At 46.5% G+C, this 21,713-nt stretch overlaps 1 protein-coding gene across 1 annotated transcript in view; it reads right to left on the bottom strand.

The window, feature by feature from the left end:
• C8B (complement C8 beta chain) overlaps window positions 1–10,046 on the bottom strand; it is a 45,609-nt gene extending 35,563 nt beyond the window's left edge. Inside the window, 2 exon segments of the mRNA NM_001082668.1 lie at window positions 2,720–2,876; window positions 9,895–10,046. Of these exon segments, the coding sequence (NP_001076137.1) occupies window positions 2,720–2,876; window positions 9,895–9,986 (249 nt within the window). The 5' untranslated portion in view covers window positions 9,987–10,046.
• Window positions 10,047–21,713: the final 11,667 nt, after the last annotated feature.

Raw genomic sequence — 21,713 nt, 5'->3', positions numbered from 1 at the left:
TGCTGCAGACACCAAAGACAAGAGCAATGCGGGTGGAGAAAATCACTGGAAGAAAGCTGAGAGACTAAGAGGGTGTGTACCTCATTTCAGAACACAGATGAGAAGTCATCATGGCTGGTGGGAAGAGTGCAAGAAGGAGAGCAATGAGAACCAGAGGGAGATTAGGCAGGAGCAGATGACGCGGGCCTCTAGGCTTAACAGGAGGCTTCGGTATTTTATCCTGGGGCAGTGAAAAACTGCCAAGGGAAGATCAGATTTGGGTGTTTTCCAAATGTCAGTTGCAATCAAGATTTTGATGCATGAAAGGGGATCAAACTGAAGGAGCAGCCCTTTTGCAGGGTGACATACTGACAAGACTTGCCTATTATTTGTATGACCTCTGTGCTTTTTCCAACAAAGGAAATACAGGGACAGGCGTTGCAGTGCAGCAAGTTAAGCCACAATCTATGGTGCCCACTTTTCATATTTACATGCCAGTTTGAATTTCAGCTGCTCGGCTTCCAATCCAGCTCCCTCCTACTGTGCCTGGGAACGCAGTGGATAATGGTCCAAGTGCTTCGGTCCCTAACACCCATGTATGTGGGAGACCAACATGGAGTTTCTGGTTCCTTGCTTCAACTTGGCCCAACCCTGGCTATTGTGTCCAACCAGCAGTTGGAAAACCTCTCTCTCTCTCTCTCTCTCTTTCTCTCTCTCTCTCCAAGCTCCCCTTTTCTCTCTGATGCTTTTCCCCCTCAAATAAATAAATACATAATTTTTTTAAGAAAAAGAAATATAGGCCGGTGCTGCGGCTCAATAGGTTAATCCTCTGCCTGCTGCGCCGGCACACCGGGTTTTAGTCCTGGTCGGGGCACCGGATTCTGTCCCAGTTGCCCCTCTTCCAGGCCAGCTCTCTGCTGTGGCCAGGGAGTGCAGTGGAGGATGGCCCATGTGCTTGGGCCCTGCACCCCACGGGAGACCAGGAGAAGCACCTGGCTCCTGGCTTTGGATCAGCGCGGTGCGCCAGCCACAGCGTGCTGGCTGCAGTGGCCATTGGAGGGTGAACCAACAGTAATGGAAGACCTTTCTCTCTGTCTCTCTCTCTCTCACTGTCCACTCTGCCTGTCAAAAAATAAATAAATAAAAATAAAGTGACAGCAAATTCATTAAAAAAAAAAAAGAAATATATATAACCATTCAGGCCTGCTTTCTTGCACTTCCAGAGGCTCATTCTCCCCAGAGGACAGAGTTGCCATGCCAGGGATAAGAGGAAAAAAGCCTATAGAGAAGACTGGGAACAGGCCAGCCTGGGTCCCAAGGCAAAGTGGGGTTGAGGAGTGTAGAACGGAGGGAATCCATCTCCTGTATTTCTCAGAACTGCATCTCAACGTGGGCTGAGAGGTTTTGTTGAGCCCCATCCTCTGCTCCTACAGGCAAGGCTGATGTCCAGCCCAGGGAGCCTGCAGCAAACTCAGAGTGAGGAGCCCTGGCTGAGCGCCTGGCTGGCGGACGCATGCTGAGTCTTTCTGGTTTATGGTGCAGATGAGGCAATTATCCAGATAATTGGATCAATGTTGATAACTTCAGCAATAAAACCTACTTTGGGAATTGAATGATCCTGCTTGGCTCTCTCCATTGATCCAATTAACTGTGTAATTGTCCTGGGCCTACCTCCACAGCCTCTTTAGAGTCTTAGCCCATGACTGCTTGGGTTTCCCAAGGAGCTGGAGAAGCAACCATTCCCTTTTTTCTAACACATCTGTTGTTCTCGAAGCTGGGATCTTGGGTCTGCCCCGCTGAGACCAGGGAGGCTGAAGGACACACATGGAGACTGTGTTTTTCCTCACTGAATACTCAATAGGGAACCAGTGGCCAGAGTTCAGGGCTGCCCTAGAAGTCACTTACCTGCTCTGGATCACTATTTACCTCTCAGTCTAAAGAGAGAGTACCAACCAAATAAAATGGAATTAAACTATTTATAAGTCACCTATTATATGCCAGAAGTTGGCCTACACACTGAAGACACAGAATTGGTAGGCCTTCACAAGTTCACTGTTTAGTGAAAGTGATATGTGATAAGTTCTAGGATATGGGGGTCAGAGGGAGCTATTGAAGCTTGTAAAAATTTGGCTTATCTGATGGGTGGGGCTGAGGAGAAATCAATGAAGTCTTCCCAGAAGAGGTGGCCTGTGAGCAGAGTTTCACAACATGAGTAGGTGTTGGCCAGGGAAGGAAGAGGGAAAGCAGCCAGAACAAAAGCACACAGAGAGTGAAATGGTTAGAAAAGGCAAGTGTCCAGCATGCTGGGGGAGGGGTACTTTGTGTAGATGTAGGTCAGACTGGGTCTTGGGAGGACCTTGCCCAGGAGCGTGGACTTGATTCTAAGGCCATAGGTAGACTGCATGGTTTCAACTGGGGAAACACAGGTTAGACTTCTATTTGCAGTATCTGCCCCAGGTGCACCAGGAAAGATGGACTGAAAGAATAGGATTAGAAACAAGAAGTCTGGTTAGGGAGCTACTAGAGTGAGCAAGGACAGGTGTGCCTGGAAAATCCTGAAGGACCTCAGAAAGGGTCTGAAAGTGGCTTGCAAGACAGAGGGAAGGACTCATAAATGAAATCAGCCCCCTAGAACTGCAGGCCTACTGTGTGCCAGCCATGGGCAGCGATGCCTCAGTCAGCCTTGCTGGGATCAAGGGGGCTCCTGGTATCTCAGTGCTCTCACAGCCAGGATACTCACCCTTTTCTTCTGGCAAGGGTCACACATGGTCCACGAGGACCAGCTGGACAGTTCACAATCAATGGGCATCGGGGTGGCATCCACACTCCGGCTATGTCTGCTCTTAGCAAGGCTCCTGTTGACCACAGTTGGCTCAAGGGAACGTGGCCTTTCACTTCTAAAGAGTCATCATGAGAAAACAGAGTTCAGAATCAGAAGAGAGTTAAGTATGCTTCCAACCTCTCCATCCATTCAATAAATATATACCTGCTCACTTATCTATCTATAGGTTAATTTATCTATCTATAGGTTAATTTATCCAACAAATATTTATGGAATGAATACACAGTAAGGGCCTGACATTGGCACTAGCTGAGATCAAAAATACATATTGAACTTCAAACTAAAGAGAGCTCAGCTAGGTGGGCTTGGTGTGGTGTGTTAATGAAGAATGTGCACTTCATCGTTCCCACTGATAGAATGAAGATAGTCATTGATAAGCAATTTCCAGGATTGAAAATGATAGCATCCAGGATAAAAATTATAAATTTTAACATGCTATAAAACCGCAAATACCACCAGAAGCAGATGTCTGACCCTAAGCAGTTTACTCTCCATCTCTGGGCCTCTGTTTGTTTTATCCCCTGGAAAATGAGAGGTTCTGGCTAGATAGTCTTCAAGGTAGACTTTTGTGTTTGGAGCCCATGGAACATTCATTGAGAACAAATGATACACTAGATACTGTGCTACAGAGGAAACAGAGAGATAGAAGATGTGAAGTCTGCCTTCTGGAACTCACTGGTTGCCTTAGAATATGAAAAGGCGGGGCTGCCGCTGTGGTGTAACAGGTAAAGCTGCCGCCTGCAGTGCCGGCATCCCATATGGGCTCCAGTAGAGTCCCGGCTGCTCCACTTCTGATCCAGCTCTCTGCTATGGCCTGGGAAAGCAGTAGAAGGTGGCCCAAGTCCTTGGGACACTGCACCCATGTGGGAGACCCAGAAGAAGCTCCTGGCTCCTGGTTTCAGCTCAGCGCAGCTCCAGCAGTTGCAGCCAATTGGGGAGTGAACCAGCAGAATGAAGATCTCTTCTCTCTCTCTCTCTCTCTCTCTCTCTCTCTCTCTCTCTCTGCCTCTCCTTCTAAATATGTCTCACGTCTGAGCTCCCTGGGACTTTACCCAGTAGCAAGGTTTTAAGCATGGAGACCCCAGGGCACAGGCTGTGCTGAGAAGATGTGCAGGGCAGGGAGAGTCAGGCAGCAGGGAGGAAGATGTGCAGGCAGCAGGGGTGCATGTAGGAGGCTAGTGCAGGAGTACCCATGTGAGCCTCCACTGAGCCAGTGACCGGGCAGAGAGAAGGCAGAGGACAGACAGGGCTTGAAGAATTTCTCAGGTGGCACAGGATAGAAAGCAATGGGTAGCTAGATGGGACGAGGGTATTAGGGAGAGGGAGGAGTTTGGGCTGGTGCCGGTTTCCAGTATGAGTGCAAGAGCGAGTAGGAAATGCAGCAGGAAATAGAAAGCTTGTTGAGAAAGATGTAAGTTTCAGCTAAGGCATGCTGAGTTTCAGCAGTCCATGGAGCACCCGTGTATCTAGCTTAAATAGTTCCTACGTGGATGTGGAACTCAGGAAGAGAGGTCTGTGCCTAAGATACAGCTCTGACCATGACGAGCTGTGGACAATGAAAAGACAGTTCTGGAGAGGAGAAGCGGGCAAGGATACACCTCAGGACAACATCAACATCACGTGCAGGCCGGAAGAGATGATGCTGCACCAGTCCAGGGCATGGAGACAGGGCTGAGTGGGGCTAGGGATAGGGCCTTGGGGTGGTGGGAGGACAGACACCAGGTGGTGTCCCCTCTGCAAAGGAGTCCAGCCACACATGACCTGACATATGTCTAGAAGATAAGGCAAGACTTTCTGTTGAGTTCGTTGGCACACAGTGCCATACCAGTGAATGAAAGAGCATCTAATTTCAGCTTCTCCAGCCTCCAGCTTTCCTGTCTGTAACATGATGGGTGTAAGATGGTTCTTATTTTTTATTTCATCTGAAGGAAATGTATTACAGGGTAAAAGTCTTCATACTGTTTGTAACTTTTCAAGTCAGAGAGAGAGAGAAAGAAGAAGGAGGAGGAGGAGGAGATGGGTAGGAAGAGAAAAGGAAGAAGAGGAGGAAGAGGAGAAGGAGGAGGAGGAAGAGAATTAAAGGAATGAAGATTGGCAGAGCCCCTAGGGTGCACATGTCCACTGCTGGGCTACTGCTACCTCTATCAACACTCAGAGCAGTGCCAGAAGTGCCCACAGAGCCTTGTCCCCTGGGGAGACGGGAAGTGGCCCAGAAACACGCCCATTGTCATGCAGTTGGTCTGCAGTGGTGCTGGGGTCTGAGCAGCTGTCTGACCCTGAGAACGTGTGCTTTGTTGATTGCTCTGTATTGCCTGTGAAGGAACCAGGCCAGTATCAACTCCACTCCCTCTGGTCTCTGTCTAAGGCCTCTCCCATCCCTGTACTCAAGATTGAGTCATTAGGAAGAGTATCACATACTTTTCACCACCTCAAACACACAGGATGTCACTCTAGACAAGGTCATTAACAATACATCCTCGCTTGGCAAAAGTCCTGAAAAGGGAATACTATTAACTGCAGTGAAATCCATCTCCATGACTGCCCCAGAGACCAGCAAAAATCAATGGCCTCGTAAAGTTGGATCTTTAACGAAAGGTCAAAGACTCTACTGGAAACCACAGGTGGATACTTGAAAAGAGTTCCTTGAGGCAGGATACCACACCCCAGTGGGGGGCTTTGGAATGTGGTCTCATCTCCTAATTTGGCCAACTTTGACAAAACAATATTGTCTGTGATTTGGCTTCTCCTAAGTATGTATTTGACAGCTCTGCAGAGTACCCCCTTCCTATTTCAACTACAAAACTATTACATTGTGTTTTTAGCAACTCTCAACCCAACTCTGGGCCACAGCCGAGGCCATAATATACACACTAGCTATTAAGAGCCACAGTTATTTTCCTCTCCGCAATTTGAAAGCGTGCTAATGTTCAAGATGATCACTTACAGAAATAACTGGGTAAAAAGTAGCTATAACCACCAGATCTCTCATTTTTGCACCCAATTCTCATTACGGAGGTGGCACTATAATGATGTAATCAGCTGAATAAATAGTGTGTTTGTAAATCGCCTTGGATGAGCTGCGTGTGGTTAATTAGCACTGCAAATGTCAAACACAGGCTATCATGAACTCCTGTCTTTCATTCCTGGGGATAGCACAGAGCCACCTGAAGAACAAGCTCCATCAAGGCTCCTGCACCTGTGACAAGACATGCAGCTCAGCACTGTGAATGTCTACAGAAACAAGCCACTGGCTGTTTGGACCAACCGACTAGGCTACTCATTCACAACCCTCTGTGTGGTTTTGCTCTGAAAAAGTAAAAAAAAATAAAAAATAAAAAATAAAAACACCAGAGAAGTACAAAGACTAAAAAACACAAATACCCATATATTGACATGGTGCACCCAAACTGACAATTGCTGACATTTTGGCAAATTTGCCTTAGTCTTGTCTTTTTCTTAATTAAAAAATCCAGGTGAATTTGACGTCTGAGTTTTATACTGCTCCAGTTCCAATTCCTCCTCTCCTCTTCAGAGGGAAATATTGTCATGAATGTGATGTGTGTTCTTCCAGTCTCTTTTAATTAATGAATGAATTAGAAAGGTTGGGGGGGGGGGCTGGTAGGAGGAAGAGCAAAAGAGATCTCATTCTTTGGTTAACTCCCCAAATGTCCCGGCCAAAGCCAGGAGCCCATAACTTGACCCAGATCTCCCATATGGGTGCCAGCGACCCAAGTAATTGAGGCATAATCTAACGCCTTCTGGAGTGCCCAGTAGCAGGAAGCTGTATAGGAAGCAGAGCCAGGAACACAAGACATTCCAATCTGGGATATGGGCATCCCCAGTGGCATCTCAAACACCTTTTCCTTTTCAGCCTCTTTTAAATATCCCCACGTATGTACGCTATATATAGCATTACTTTTGTGTGTTTACTAACACTGCACATTTCATCCTGCAACTTGATTTTGTCAATCAGCATTGCATTCCTGAGACCTGTCCATGTTGATGTATACACAGATCAAGTGCATTTCTTAGTGCTAGACAAGGGCATATATTGCATTGAATTTATGCTTTTTCTTTTTGAGGGAGATTTATATTTTCCCAGTGTTGTATAATTGCAAACAATGGTACAATCAACAGCCTTGTGCAAGTCCAAGGGCAGGTGCTCGCCTGAGTTCAGGACTGGCAAGGATGTGCCCTTCCTTGGGGTGCAAGGGAATGCTATTGCCAGCATTGTGACAAATATCCCTGGGCCCAGGTCTCCCAGTTGCTTGCTAATAGACATTTCTGATCAAAATAAAGATGTATCCATCACATACAGTAAGATTAGGTCAGCAGTAAATTGTATGCCATCAGCTTATATGGATGGGTTGCGTCAACATATCGTGGCTTCCTTCTAGAAATGCCCTGACACAACAACTTTCTTGTCACCTGCAATTTGTTAGGCACCTGCAGCCCCTCTGCAAATAGCATCCTTCCTCTTCGCTAGAAGAGACAACTTCTGGGGGCCAGGTTTCCAATTTCTCTTCTCCCTGTCATTTGCTTTTGCAGACATGAAATTTAAACCAACATCTCCAGGCAACAAAGGTGTGACCCAGAGATAGAGAAATGGCTCGGGAGTTCCACAGGTCACTACGCCATGTAAATGGACAGGATTTAATGCAATAGTGAGAGGCAGACAGGTGCAAAGGGAATACAGGGGCTTGTGGGGGGGGACTCCCTGCCCCTTTGTTAAAAATCGAATTCAAATCCATATTCTGCCATGTGTTAAGTGGTGAGCCTTGGGGCATTTGCATTATCTCTCAGCTTCCCTGTCTGTAAAGTTATAAACAATAGCAACTACATGGAAAAACAAATGATGAGAGTGAATATTATGTCTGAGTACCCGGCAATCAGCGATTATCAAAAGGTCTTATGACAATGTGATGATCGTTCCATCTGCATTGATGATTACAAGACTAAGCTGGAGTGAGCATCTTTCTTGACAAATATGAAGAAGGTGCTCTCAAGCATTTTCTGTTCTGGGTCTGAAGACTCCGACCTCATGAGAGGGATTCAAATACACACCATGTCCAGAACCATGCTGGGAAAATTGTGGGCATCAATGCGAACACTAAGCCTGGATTCAGGTAGAGCCTGGACATGCACCAATCATGAGTGATTCTTTTCTTTCGGAGCATCTGCTTGTTCTTCTACGTAGTGAGGGAAAGATGTGACACTCACCGTGTGGCATTGCTGGGAGGATTAATGAAAAGTTTCCATTCTGTACTCTGCCCACCTACTCCCTACCTCAGAGTGAACTTCCTAATCTACAGTCCTCTCCATGTCATTCCCTGGCTTCAAACCCTCTAGTGCTTCACCCGTTGCCTGGAGCAGGTGTTGGGAATATTTGGCCTGTGGGCTGGGTAAGCCCTGTGAAACCATTTGGTCCGGCCCTGCCAAGACAACTGCAGGCAAGACTCAGAATTAATACACCTATTGCAGACTCATTTTTAAGTGGATAATTTTTGCATGGCCTGTGGATGATGTTATAAGTACCTGAATGGCCCTTGGCAGAAAAAGAGTCCCCCACCCTTCCAAGAGGAGACAGTGCAAGCTGCTTAGCTGGCACTCCTGCACCCCCTCCTCTGCCCTTGATCTGAGCCCCACCCTACCTTATCCTAGTAGCTGCCCACCTGGGGGCTGTGCTCAAGGCTCCTGAACCACACAGAAGGCTTCAGCAAGGAGCCAGGCTTCCCGTCACACTTCCAAGCCTTTGTGCTCTTCCCTCTGCCTGGCACACCCCTCACCCCCTTAGGCATCCGGAAAACATCCTCTTCTGTAAAGAGTCAGCCTGAGCTACATCTTACTCAGAAGCCTTTCCAGACCCCAGGCTCAGGAAAGCTGATGCCCCCTCTCCGGTTTTCTGTGAGTCCCTGTGCCATCTCTTGCAGCAGTTCGCCTAGCACCTGCTCACCGGTTGACATTCTCCACAAGAGCAGGGGATCTTCGTGTTTGGTTCATCTGTTGGAGCCCAATAAGGGGCTTTCATGGGGCTACAGTCGCATAGATGGGGTTGCTACAGTTCTCTCATACCCTCCGTCTCAGATGCAGTTCCTTAGGTCCTGAATGCTTCTCTGGGTACACAGAGTGTACGTGTAGAAGGCCTTGGCAGCTTCTTCTCTGGGTCAAGTTGAGATCCTTGATAACCCTAGTAGCTCTTATTTATTGAGTGGCTGATGGCTAGTGAACGCTCATGGTCCTGGCTCAGTGGTGGCGCCTAATGGGCCCTGAGCAGTCAGCAGAGCTGAGACCACACGGTGTGTGACGGATGAGTGCTGGGGCTCCTCACACTGAGCGCAAGGCTGTGCTCAGACTGCTCTTTCAGATGAAGTGAAAGGAACTGTGTGCGCAGCCCTTCTTCCCGTGGGAGAGCTCACAAGGAGGCGGGGGATGCCTGTGTGCTCCAGTGTTTCACGTAGGGGCTTCTCACACACCGAGAGAGTCTCAAATTGCCGAGCTACCGGCACTTCTCTGCCTGGAACCCAAGTCTGAGCTTCCGCAAAGGTAGTTTCTTTAGCCTGTTGTGTGTCCTATAGATAGGAACCAAAAAACTATGAAATAAATCAATTTCTGGGAACATCTGGAATGTGTGTGTGTGTGTGTATGTGTGTGTAGGAAGGAGAGAGAGAGAACCCACAGATTTGGGGTTGTTGAGCAGGTGGAATGTGTCACTCTCGTACATTATAATCATTTATATGAATTGGCTCTCTTCTTTTTCGTCCCTCACAAACCTTCTTTTGCATAAAGAATCACCCTGAGGCTTCGGTCCGAATACAGAATAAGCGTCCTAGTCTCCGAGTGACAAAATACATTGAAACATGTCAGTTGCCTAGAGGAGATTTTGTAAAAGTCAGCCACAAGGTTCCACAGTCATTTGAAGGGAGTTGTTAATATGATTTTATCAGACACGTGCAAATTGCTCCAAGAGGTGTTCCTTATCCAATAGACAAGACACAAAGAGACGGCCAGCATTATACCGCTTTCTAGTCCCTGTTGCAGGAATAATCAGGGAATTCTTTGTAACCACCGCTTACCTGGAGCCAGGCACGCAGAGACAGCCCAGGGCAGCACAGAGAAGCAGCAGCTCTGCCGGCACCCTCCAAGTCCACGTCCAGGACTTCTTCATTCTCTAAGTGGCAAAAGACCCAGAAGCAGCTCCAAATTCTATGAACAGCCTGCACCATGAGGGCCACCGCCAGCTTCTGTCCCCATAGAGCAAACAGCTCAGCAAAGTAAACTGAACACCACCAGTGATTGGAGACTATGTAGACTTTGCACACACGGAAAACTTACCTGTGACTCTGGAAAGCCATGAGAAGGCTGGGCAAGGGCAGCAGCTTGGTTTTCTCACACTGAGAACCGACATCCCTCCCAGTCGGTGCCGAGGAGACACTCCAGCAGAGAGGTGACACAAGCTGAGGCTAGTAGAGGGGTGATTCAAGCTGTGGACGCCAGGTCCAGGCCACCTGGACTCAGTACTTACAGGCATCGGGACCAGGGGCAGTGACTTCACTTCCGTGCCTCAGTTTCCTTACATGCAATATGGCGAGGATTAAAGAAGTTCATGTAAGAAACCTGCTTTGAGCAGGCCCATGTTGAGCACTCTCACATGTGAGCTTGTCTTACTCAGTAGGGTGCAAAGTTTGGAGTCAGGTGGGTCAAGGTTTAGATTCCAGTTTGGCCACTTTCTAACAATTTGGAAGCTTGATTGTGAGCAAGAAAGCAGCAGCCTACAGGGCTCTGGAGCCCACCCACCCACGTTTGAATCCCTTCTGTGGGATTCTCTGGCTGTGTGACCCACAGTGAGTTACTAACCCTCCTTTGGGCCTTAGTTTTCTCGTCTATAAAACAGGGATAAGAACTGTATCCACCTCATTGTGCTGTTATAACAATTCAATAAACATAAATACTCAAAACTCTTGGAGCATAGCCTAGCACACACTGTGTGCTCTCTACAGTTCAGCTGATATTTTTATTGACTACACTTCTGTTTTCCTGATATGTAAAAGTGGGAGGACTGTGCCTATCTACCAGCCAGAGTTGGAGGAGTCCGATGAGTCACTAACTGTGAAAGTGCTATGCATGGAGGCATCAAAAATTATCCAAATGCATGTTGTTGTTATCGTAAGAGAGCCTCCTTCACCTTGTGGGGAAATGAAGTTCAGTCCACGCTTGCTGTAAGTAGATTCAACGTTTATCTCTAATATTTGCTGAAGAGTCACAGCGTTAGTTGTACCTGAAAAGGGCTCAGTACATGCCTTTGCCCTTCACCTATTACTTCTGCCACATTCAAGGTCAAAGGACACTCACTCTCTTTCCTCTTGTTCTGGAGGCAAGGCAGTCATCACTCAGGTCCAGTGCCTCACAATTGTTTTATTTGAGCCTGGAAGAGGGCTACCATCTTCACCTTTTTATTACTCTGGATAGTTCAAGATTACCCTACCATGCTTCACCATTAAATTAGATTAAAAGAAAATACCACACTAAAGTACTCTTGAGTGGCATAAGACAAGCAAGTATTTACACCGAACGTCTAGAAATGCTTCGTGGATTGCCGAGACCAGATGTGGGCAAGGCCTTCTCACAGGTCGCTGCTAGCTTCAACATACAGTCAACCCTGACCCCACCTGGAGATGGTGTACTACTGCCTGCAGGAGTGTGGGCCAAGAGCGCTGTGCAGACTCAGAGGCAACATCCAAATGACTGAGGTGCTGAAATGTGTCCTCCCGTAAATCCACCCTGACTCTTCCGTATCAACAAGTTGAAGTCCAAACTGCACTGACCTATCATTTACAAAGCCAAACTGCAACATTTAAAGGGCTGAATCCCCATGGCAGGCGACAGTCCTGTTCCTGTTGCTGATGCTGGCAACCACGAGCATCCCCAGAAGGAGCGTGTGAAGGTGGGTTGATAGAAAACACGTAGGCTGGATCTGATTTCTGTCATCAAGTTACATGATTTCTCCAAGACTTTGCTTTGTGATCTATAAAATGGGGCTAACAAGTCATTAACAGCCACTTGGTAAGATTGTTTTAAGATTTGAATGGAGAAATACAAAAGCCCTATACTTCCTTCCTGACACACTTGGAGTCCTCTGAAGAGTTAGCGGACTCCTCACCCTGCTGTGCTTGCCCGAGGAGCTGGCCTGGGGCTGAAAATGAAAATAAGCAAGAACAGTAGCAAAGGGACAAAGGGACACCACAGAGGACAGTAAACCCCCCACCTTCCTTGTGACCAAAACACAGAGCCCAGCTCTCCCGGCAGCCCCTCCTGTGTGCACTCCAGTATCATTAGCCAAAGCGCAAAGCACCATCTCACCATGGTCCCAGAGGGTGCAGTTGACCTGAACTTTGACACAATTGATTGCAGTAGTTAATCATTTGTAAACAAGCAGAAAATTGTGCTTCAAGATCCATGTCCTCTCTCATGTCTGCCTGCATTTAAGAGAAGCCAAATCTTTACAAGATAAGGCTCCCCTTGGACCCTCTAGATCTGATGTCGTTGAGGAAGCGCCTGAAAGCCTTAGAGTGGGTGGTGATAAAATGAATCATGTGCTTGCTCACCTCCAGATCTTTCTACTGTGCTGTTGCCGCTGCAGAGAATAGGTACCACTGCTGAAATAACACTCATTATTAGGTTTTTTGAAAAGATTTATTTATTTATTTGAAAGTCAGAGTTATAGAGAGAGGGGGAGACACACACACACACACACACAGAGAGAGAGAGAGAGAGAGAGAGAGAGAGAGAGAGAGGAGATCTTCCTCTGCTGATTCATTCCTCAGATGGCTGAAACAGCCAGGGCTCAGCCAGGCTGAAACTAAGAGCCAAGAGCTTTCTCAGGGTCTCCCACATGGGTGGCTGTGACCCAAACACTTGAGCCATCTGCTGCTGCCTTTCCCAGGCCATTAGCAGGGAGCCGGATTGGAAGTGGAGCAGCTTGGACACGAACCAGCGCCTGTAGAGGATGCCGGTGTCAAAGGTTGAGGCTTAACCCAGTACACCACACAACTAGCCCCATTATTTAGGTTGTGCACTAGTATTACCTGCTCATGAGTGGACTTTCCCTTACTCCCAGGGTTCTTTGGTTTGAGGCTCCAACAGATCTCCTTGGATTCCAACCATATCACTACCCTGGTGGTCTCAGGTGGAGGAATATGTGCACAGAGAAGTGTCATTTTCATGAAGAAATAGTTAAGAGCACGTGTGCCATCTCTGCTTCTTTGTTCTTCTGTCCTGATAATTTGGCAGTATGTGTTGAGGTGACAGTGTCTTATGGTGGAAGGAGCTTCTATACTCAAATCATTGGATGGCAGAGAGCCCCTGATGACTTAACGTGCATGAGAATCAAACTTTCATTGTTTTATGTCACTGATGCTTATGGTTTATTGTGTTACTGCAGTGACAGATCCCCTGCCCTGACTAATATAGTTTAATATTGCATACAAAATGTGGGTGTCAGGGGCTGATGCCATGGCTCTCTTGATTAATCCTCCACCTGTGGCGCCGGCATCCCATATGGGCACTGGGTTCTAGTCTTGGTTGCTCCTCTTCCAGTCCAGCTCTCTGCTGTGGCCCGGGAGGGCAGTGGAGGATGGCCCAAGTGATTGGGCCCCTACACCCACATGGGAGACCAGGAAGAAGCACCTGGCTCCTGGCTTCAGATCGGTGCAGCACCAACCGTGGAGGCCATTTGGGGAGTGAACCAATGGAAGGAAGAGCTTTCTCTCTGTCTCTGTCTCTCTCTGTCTGTCTCTCTCTCTCTCACTGTCTATAACTCTACCTGTCAAATAAATTTTTTTAAAAGTGTGGGTATGTATGCATGCATGCATTTTTCTGTGAAAAAAGTCCATAGCTTTCCTTAGATTCTTACAAGGCTCTGAGACTCAAAGAAGTAAAAAGAAAACCCAACTAATAATTCTCTGAAGAGATAATGAATTTTTCCAGCTCACAGAATAATCTGTGGTCCCTTTGAAGAGTGTGTGAAGTAGTCTGAAGTGTTTGGGGAAACACGAAGACCTGGATGAGATCTCATTTCTTCTGTTTATTAGTTTGTGATCTGGACAAATCCTCCCAGCCCTCTGAGCAGTAGTTTCCTTAGTCTAACATGCAGGCTTGTCGAAATAATGCTTCAGTCATCATTTCTTGAATATCTACTAGATACCAGCTACAATGTGAGGTGGCAGAACATTGAGATGACCATGTAACAAACCTTCCTGTAAAGCTGACAACCTAGTGAGATGGTAGGTGAGAGGATATCATGTGTGTGTGTGTGTGTGTGTGTGTGTGAGTGTGACTGGGAAAACTTTCTCAGAAATGACCTGATCTTAAAGGTTAAGGAATCAGCATATGGCATTACAGGAACAGAGGTCAGCTAACCCAGGACATAAAGAGGGAAATCACACAGAGTTTATGCCTTGCCAGAATGTAGTTCAGCATGAGTCGTGGGAAGAAATGGAACCAGAGAGGCAGGTAGAAGCCATAGCATGTGGGCCTGATGAACAGTGCTAATGCCATGGATTTTATCCTAAGCACGAGGGGAGCTATTGAAGGAAGTCCGAAGAGGAAAGGGGGGGTACTTTCATTGTAAGAGAGATGACTCATGCTGCAGTATAGAGAGTGGATTAAGAGGAAGCCAGTTGGAACAGAGAGGCCCACAGTTAGAGTCCACTGAGAGATGGTGAAGGTTGGCACAAGGGCAGGAGTCACAGGGAAAGGAGAGCATCAACAGAAGGTTGACCTTAGGTTGTAGGGAGAAGTGATCAATAGCCTGCCTGTGGAGGGCGGTAGACACTCTGCAGTTCTGCACAAAGGCTAGATTGCAATGACGAGGTTACGCTGCTCTGCTAAGGAAGGTACAGTAAGTCCCCAGGGCTGAGCTTTGCAGCCTACCCAAGCAGCACTGTTCCACACTGCACGCAGGTCCCCCGTCATCACTCATAGACCTGTGTATTCAGGCTTGGTTTTGTGCACTTCAAGTAAGCTCCTTGCCCTCCAGACTTACCTTCCCGGGACCCTGGATGGCAGGCTGTACCCCCGACCTTTTGTTCCAGAGTCTTCATCAGTGTCTGGGAGTCCCTGGTCTCCATGGTTGTCATTGCAGATTTTGCCTCCAGCTTTATGGGACCTGATTTAAAAGAGCCCTCAGCAGGTTGCTGTGGTAACTGCAGCGATGAAGGTGGCCACTCACATGCGGCCTCCTTACCCATGGCCTGGGATTATGACCAGTGTGGTTCCACACTGTCCCAGTGAGACCTGTAGGTGGCTAAGCAGGCAGTAAGGTCACTGGAGAACCCTCTGAAAACAAGAGCCAAATGAGAAAAAGAAATGGCTTTTTTCCCCAAATATTAAAACAAGAAAGAAAATAAGAACAAAAGGGAAAGAAATGATAGCCAAAAAAATTAATGAGGTTTATCCTTTCATGCCACTAAGAATAGCTGTTCATGGACTCCACATTCCCTTCCTCTTAGGTTCCAAGCTACACTACGCTCTCAGCTCTCTTTCAGTTACACTTGGCTCTAGTCTAAAGTCTGGTTAATGGAATATGGGGAGACGTAATGGCACCATTTTCCACTGGGCCCAAAAATCTTCCTGTGAGCAATGCTATACATTCTTTTCCCCATCTGCCTGCCAGACGTGGATGCCCAGGGGCCAAAGATGGTGGAGTCCTGGAGACTGGGTTCTTGGTTCTTGGAGCAGAATCTCCCTCACGCTCTATTCACTAGACTATGCCAAGAGAGGAAGAAACTTCTATTGTGTTAAGTCACTGAGGAAAACCAATACAGTCCCTTTCCTACAATTCTCATTCCCTGTCTGTCTTACATAGTTCTATGCTGCCATAATAGAACACCACTGATCAGGTAATTTGAAAGAGCAGAAATTGACTTCCCAGTTTTTGAAGCTAGAATTTCCAATAGGAGAGTGCTTGCATCTGATGAGAACTTTCTTGCTGAGTCATCCCATTGCAGAAGGGTGAGAGACGGAGAGAAGGAAAGCAAAAGGGGCCAAACTTGCCTTTAAAAATAATTATTCATTTATTTGAAAGTCAGAGTTACAGAGAGGAGAGAGACAGAAAGAAAAAGAGAGAGAGGGAGAGAGAGAGAAAGAAGTATCTTCCATCCTCTGGTTCACTGTGCTGTCTGAATCCAGGAGCCAGGAGCTTTTTCTGGGTCTCCCATGTGGGTGCAGGGGCCCAAGCACTTGGGCTATCTTCCATTGCTTTTCCAGGTGCATTAGCAGGGAGCTGGATCAGAAGCAGAGCAGCTGGAACTTGAACCAGAGCCCATATTGAGTGCCGTTACTGCAGACAGCAGCTTAACCCACTGTGCCACAATGCCATCCCCCAAACTCACTTTAAAAACAAACCCATTCTCAGGATTACAAAGCCACTCATGTGTTAAGGGCTGTAATCTGTACATGAGGACAAAGCGCTTGTGACCCAATCACCTCTTAACAGTCCTCTGGTCAACACTGTTGCATTGGGAATCACATTTTCAGCACACGGTCTTTGGAGGACACGTTCAAACCATAGTACCACCTCACAGATCCTGTGAGCATTCCCTGGAAAGGAAGCATGCTTACAAAATGGAGGAATCTGGAACACATCATGCTGAGTGAAGTAAGCCAGTCCCAAAGGGACACATACCATATGTTCTCCCTGATTGGTGACAACTGACTGAACACCAAAAAGGAAACCTCCTGAAGTGAAATGGACACTATGAGAAATGGTGACTTGATCAGCATAGCCCTGACTGCTAATGGACAACTTAATACATTATCCCTCTTAGTATTTTTTTTTGTCTGTTCTACTTAATATGACTGGTTTAATTCTGTAATTAATACACAGTTATTCTTAAGTGTTGAAAATTAACTGAAATGTGATCCCTGTTAAACATAAGAGTGGGAATAAGAGAGGGAAGAGATGTATAATTTGGGGCATGCTCGGGCTGACTTGCCCCAATTGGTAGAGTTGGAAACATACCAGGGGATTCCAGTTCAATCCCATCAAGGTGGCATGTGCCAATGCCATCTCACTATTACAAGTGATCAATTTCAGTTCACAATTGATCATAATGAAAGGACTAAGAGTCAAAGGGAGCACATAAACAAGTCTAGTACCTGCTAACACTAACCGATAGAATAAATAAAGGGGAGAGTGATCCAACATGGGAAGTGAGATACTCAGCAGACTCATAGAATGGCAGATGTCCTAAATAGCACTCTGGCCTCAGAATCAGCCCTAAAGGCATTCGGATCTGGCTGAAAAGCCCATGAGAGTATTTCAGGCATGGAAAGCCAAGACACTCTGGCAAAAGATCTCTGTGAGTGAGATCTCAGTGGAAAGAACAGGTCTTCAAACAAGGAGGTACCTTTCTCTGAAGGGAGGAGAGAACCTCCACTTTGACTATGACCTTGTCTAAACAAGATAAGAATCGGAGAACTCAGAGGGCTTAATGCTATAACGAGTACTCAAACAGTATATTTCACTTTGTGTTTCTATGGGGGTGCAAACAATTGAAATCTTTACTTAATGTACACTAAACTGATCTTCTGTAAAAAAAAAAAAAAAGAAGAAGAAATTGTCAATTCCCAACTTGACTCTCACTGGGATTAAACATGACAATAGGTCTGATCTGATTTCATCATCATTTTAAAAAAATCATCTATTATTCCTCACTTTATGTTTCTGTGTGGGAGCAAACTGTTGAAATCCTTACTTAATGTATACTAAGCTGATCTTCTGTATATTAAGATAATCGAAAATGAATCTTGATGTGAATGGAAGGGGAGAGGGAGTGGGAAAGGGGAGGGCTGTGGGTGGGAGGGACGGTATGGGGGGGAAGCCATTGTAACCCATGAGTCATACTTTGGAAATTTATATTCATTAAATAAAAGATAAAAAAAATAAAAATAAAAAAAAGAAAGGAAGCATGCTTGAAGACAGCTCTCTAGGCAGCCTCCCTCACAGCTGTGGTGGGGCAGAAAGGCAGCACACATCTGGCTGAAGACACTGGCTATCTATTCCAGGATCTGTTTGCCCTTTGTACTCAGATAAGGAGTTCTGGGTCCTCTATCATGCGTACTCCTGTGCACAGAGAAAAGGTAGGTATTTTTCTGTGGACATGCCAATGTACCCAATTTCTTTATGCATGGTCTGCAAAATATAGACAAGTCTCTCTTGTTGGCTGGCAGAGGGAGGGCTAGATTTCAGACTTTGTGAGTTAACCACATACTGGAGCCAAGAAGAGATGATCAGCACTAGTGATGGTGACAAGTAATATAATAGCCAGGTGGATGGAATTGGCCACCAATGTGTTACAAGGTAAGGGGCTGAGCCGAGTGCTGAGAGGATAGCTGATTGACAGCCCTTGTCTATATCATTTGGGATGTGCTTGCCAAATGCAAGTGAGAAGGCTGGGGAGATAGCCCTTAGAGTACAATTTAACTTGGTGCTAGTGATTTAGGGCCTCGAGTGGGCACAGTGCAGGCCATAGAAGACCCAACAGCATGTATGAAGAGGTCAAGAAGAAACACTAGCCCAGCAGAAGTCAGGTTGCCCATGTCATTGATGAAAATTATGCCATCAGAACCCCCCTAATAAGGGAAATCAAGACATTTATCATAGAATATTAGTGTTTCCAGGATTCACATGTGCAATGTTCCACAAAGTGGATGTTTCATAGGTCACTGGTGGTTCTTAGTGTCCATATCTAATTACATGCTTCATACTGGAGTCACAGTTTATCATATTTTCTATTACACACTTTTATGGTGCCCCAAAATATTTGAAGACTGATGCCCTTTGACATCACTCGCATTGGCAATGGAATATCTAAATTTCAACTCCAAACAACACATTTCTGCAAATGTTTCTATTTATAAGCATAGGCAATTGGATGTTTAAAATAAAATAAAATATAAAGAGTGCTCAGTTTCTATTTCAGCTGTTTCTAGGAGTGCTAGGAATGTGTGAGGAGGAAAATGGGATTTCACTTGGCAATGTGCCATGAAACTAATTACCTGAGAGACTTTAAACAACCGAATGGATTATGTAGTTGTATTGATTTTGTGGATTAATGGTGGCAAATGGTGAAATTTAAGCCACCTTGTTCATCTGTTCATTCAGTTGCTACAGGATGGGGTGCAGACTCCTTAGCTAAGCAAATGAATGATTTCTCCTGGCTTCAGTTTGGCTCCATCCGGGCCACTGCAGGCATTTGTGGAGTGAGCCATCTGCGGTATGTCGCTATTCTGAACTTCACACCAATCTGAACATTGCACCAATTCATTTATCCATTCAGAAATACACATTCTCAATGTCCGCAGTGCACTGGACTCTGTGTTAATGAGGACGATGCTGTGGTAAACACACCCTGGATCCCTGCCTTCCTAGAGCTTCTGGTTTCAAAGAGGCAATAAACTCAAGTAGTTTCACACGTCTATAATTATGACTTGGGTAACTGCAAGTAGCAATGATTTCACTGGGTGGGGAAGGTGGCGGGGTGTGGGGAGGAGTCTGGAGGATTTTCCCTGTGTTTGTGAAGCCCCAAACCAAAGAACAAAGCGATTTAAGACTCAGCTTTCTGACTTACAATACAATCACTGATGTTACGTAATATCACACAGGGCGCTATTGTTTGGCACTGCTGTAAGTAATTCTCCCAAAGCTTAGTAGTTTAAAACATCAACGTTGTCACTATTACTCATAGTTGTGAAGCTCAAGAATTCAGGCTGGGCGCAGCAGCAGCAGTGACCTCTGTTCTGTGCAAGATCTTCTGGGCTGGAACGCCCTGGAAGGTTTCTTCACTCACAGGTGTGCTGACAGCTCAGAAGTGCGGTACCTGGGGGCTGCCTGAAACAGCTCCACTGTTGATTCTCCCGAGGGCCTTTTCCTCTCCAGACGGGCACTCCACTTGTCCTCCCCAGTAGGGGTGCTGGACTTCTCTCTCTCTCTCTCTCTCTCCTCTCTTTCTCTCTCTCATTTAAAGATTTATTTATCTATTTTTACTTGAAAGGCAGAGTTACAGAGAGGCAGAGGCAGAGGCGAGGCGAAGAGAGAAAGGTCTTCCATCTGCTGGTTCACTCCCCTAATGTCTGCAATGGCCAGAGCTGCGATGATCTGAAGCCAGGAACCATGGGCTTCCTCCAGATCTCCCACATGGGTGCAGGGGCCCAAGCACTTGGGCCATCTTCCTTTTTTTTTTTTTTTTTTTTTTTTTTTTTGACAGGCAGAGTGGACAGTAAGAGAGAGAGAGAGACAGAGAGAAAAGTCTTCCTTTTCCATTGGTTCACCCCCCAGTGGCCACTGGGGCTGGGGCTGGTGCACCGCACTGATCTGAAGCCAGGAGCCAGGTGCTTCTCCTGGTCTCCCAAGCGGGTGCAGGGCCCAAGGACCTGGGCCATCCTCCACTGCACTCCCAGGTCACAGCAGAGAGCTGAACTGGAAGAGGAGCAACTGGGACAGAATCCGGTGCCCTGACCGGGACTAGAACCCGGGGTGCCGGCACCGCAGGTGGAAGATTAGCCTATTGAGCCGCGGCACTGGCCAGGCCATCTTCTGCTTTTCTGGGCCATAGCAGACAGCTAGATTGGAAGTGGAGCAGCTGGGACTTGAACCTGTTCCCATATGGGATGCTGGCACTGCAGGTGGCGGCTTTACCCATTACACCACAGCACTGGTCCCTGGACTTCTCTCTCTCTTTTTTCTTTAACTTTTATTTAACAAATATAAATTTCCAAAGTGCAGATTATGGATTACAGTGGCTCCCCCGCCCCATAATTTCCCTCCCATCTCCCGCTCCCTCTCCCATTCCATTCACATCAAGATTCATTTTCAATTATCTTTATATACAGGAGATCAATTTAGTATATATTAAGTAAAGATTTCAACAGTTTGCATCCACACAGAAATACAAAGTGTAAAGTACTGTTTGAGTACCAGTTATAGCATTAATTCACATTGAACAACACATTAAGGACAGAGATCCTACATGAGGAGTAAGTGCACAGTGACTCCTGTTGTTGACTTAACAAATTGACACTCTTGTTTATGGTGTCAGTAATCACCGTAGGCTCTTGTCATGAGTCGCCTAGGCTATGGAAGCCTTTTGAGTTCACTGACTTCGATCTTATTCAGACAAGGTCATAGTCAAAGTGGAAGTTCTCTCCTCCCTTCAGAGAAAGGTACCTCCTTCTTTGATGGACTTTTCTTGACAGCTCAGGGCTCCAAAGAGCAAAATGGCAGAAGCTGCTAGATCTTCTTAAGACTCTGGCCTAGAACTGGTGTAGAGTTGTTTCTATCTCTTTCAACTGGATAAAGTAGGTAACTGAGACAACTCAGACCCAATGTGTAAGGGGCCAACACATGGGCATGCATCCAGAGTGTTGCGGTTCATCCAGAGCCAACTATGAGAGTTGGTTGCCCCATCCAGGCAGTCGCATGGCTTACTGAGTGGTTTTTTTTAAGCACAAGTCTAGGTCGAGGAGAGTCTCTGGGTGGCCATGTAGTCCAGTAATTAAGATGCTGACAGGGGTGCCCACACCCCTTGTCGAGAGTGCCTAGGTTTGCGTCCTGACCTGCTCTAATTAACGTGAACATTAATGTGAGGTAGCAGGTGATGCCTGGAGTAACGGATCCCTGTCATCTACTTGGGAGACTTGGATTGAATCCTAGCTCTTGGTTTCAGCGTGGCTCATCCCTGACCATTGAGGGTTTCTGAGGAGTGAATCTGCTAATGGGAGCTCTCTGTCTGTCTTTCTGCTTGTTGAATGAGTAAGTAAATCAAAAATCTAAAAATAAATAAATAAAAATAAGACCTTCTTTCACTCCAACAGACTCTGAAAGTATCTTCCTTTA

This window comes from Oryctolagus cuniculus, chromosome 7, assembly GCF_051225735.1.
Source record: "Oryctolagus cuniculus isolate XC-2025 breed Fujian yellow rabbit chromosome 7, ASM5122573v1, whole genome shotgun sequence".
NCBI lineage: Eukaryota > Metazoa > Chordata > Mammalia > Lagomorpha > Leporidae > Oryctolagus > Oryctolagus cuniculus.
Note: the sequence above shows the minus strand (reverse complement) of the source record. Positions and strands in the feature narration are given on the sequence as shown.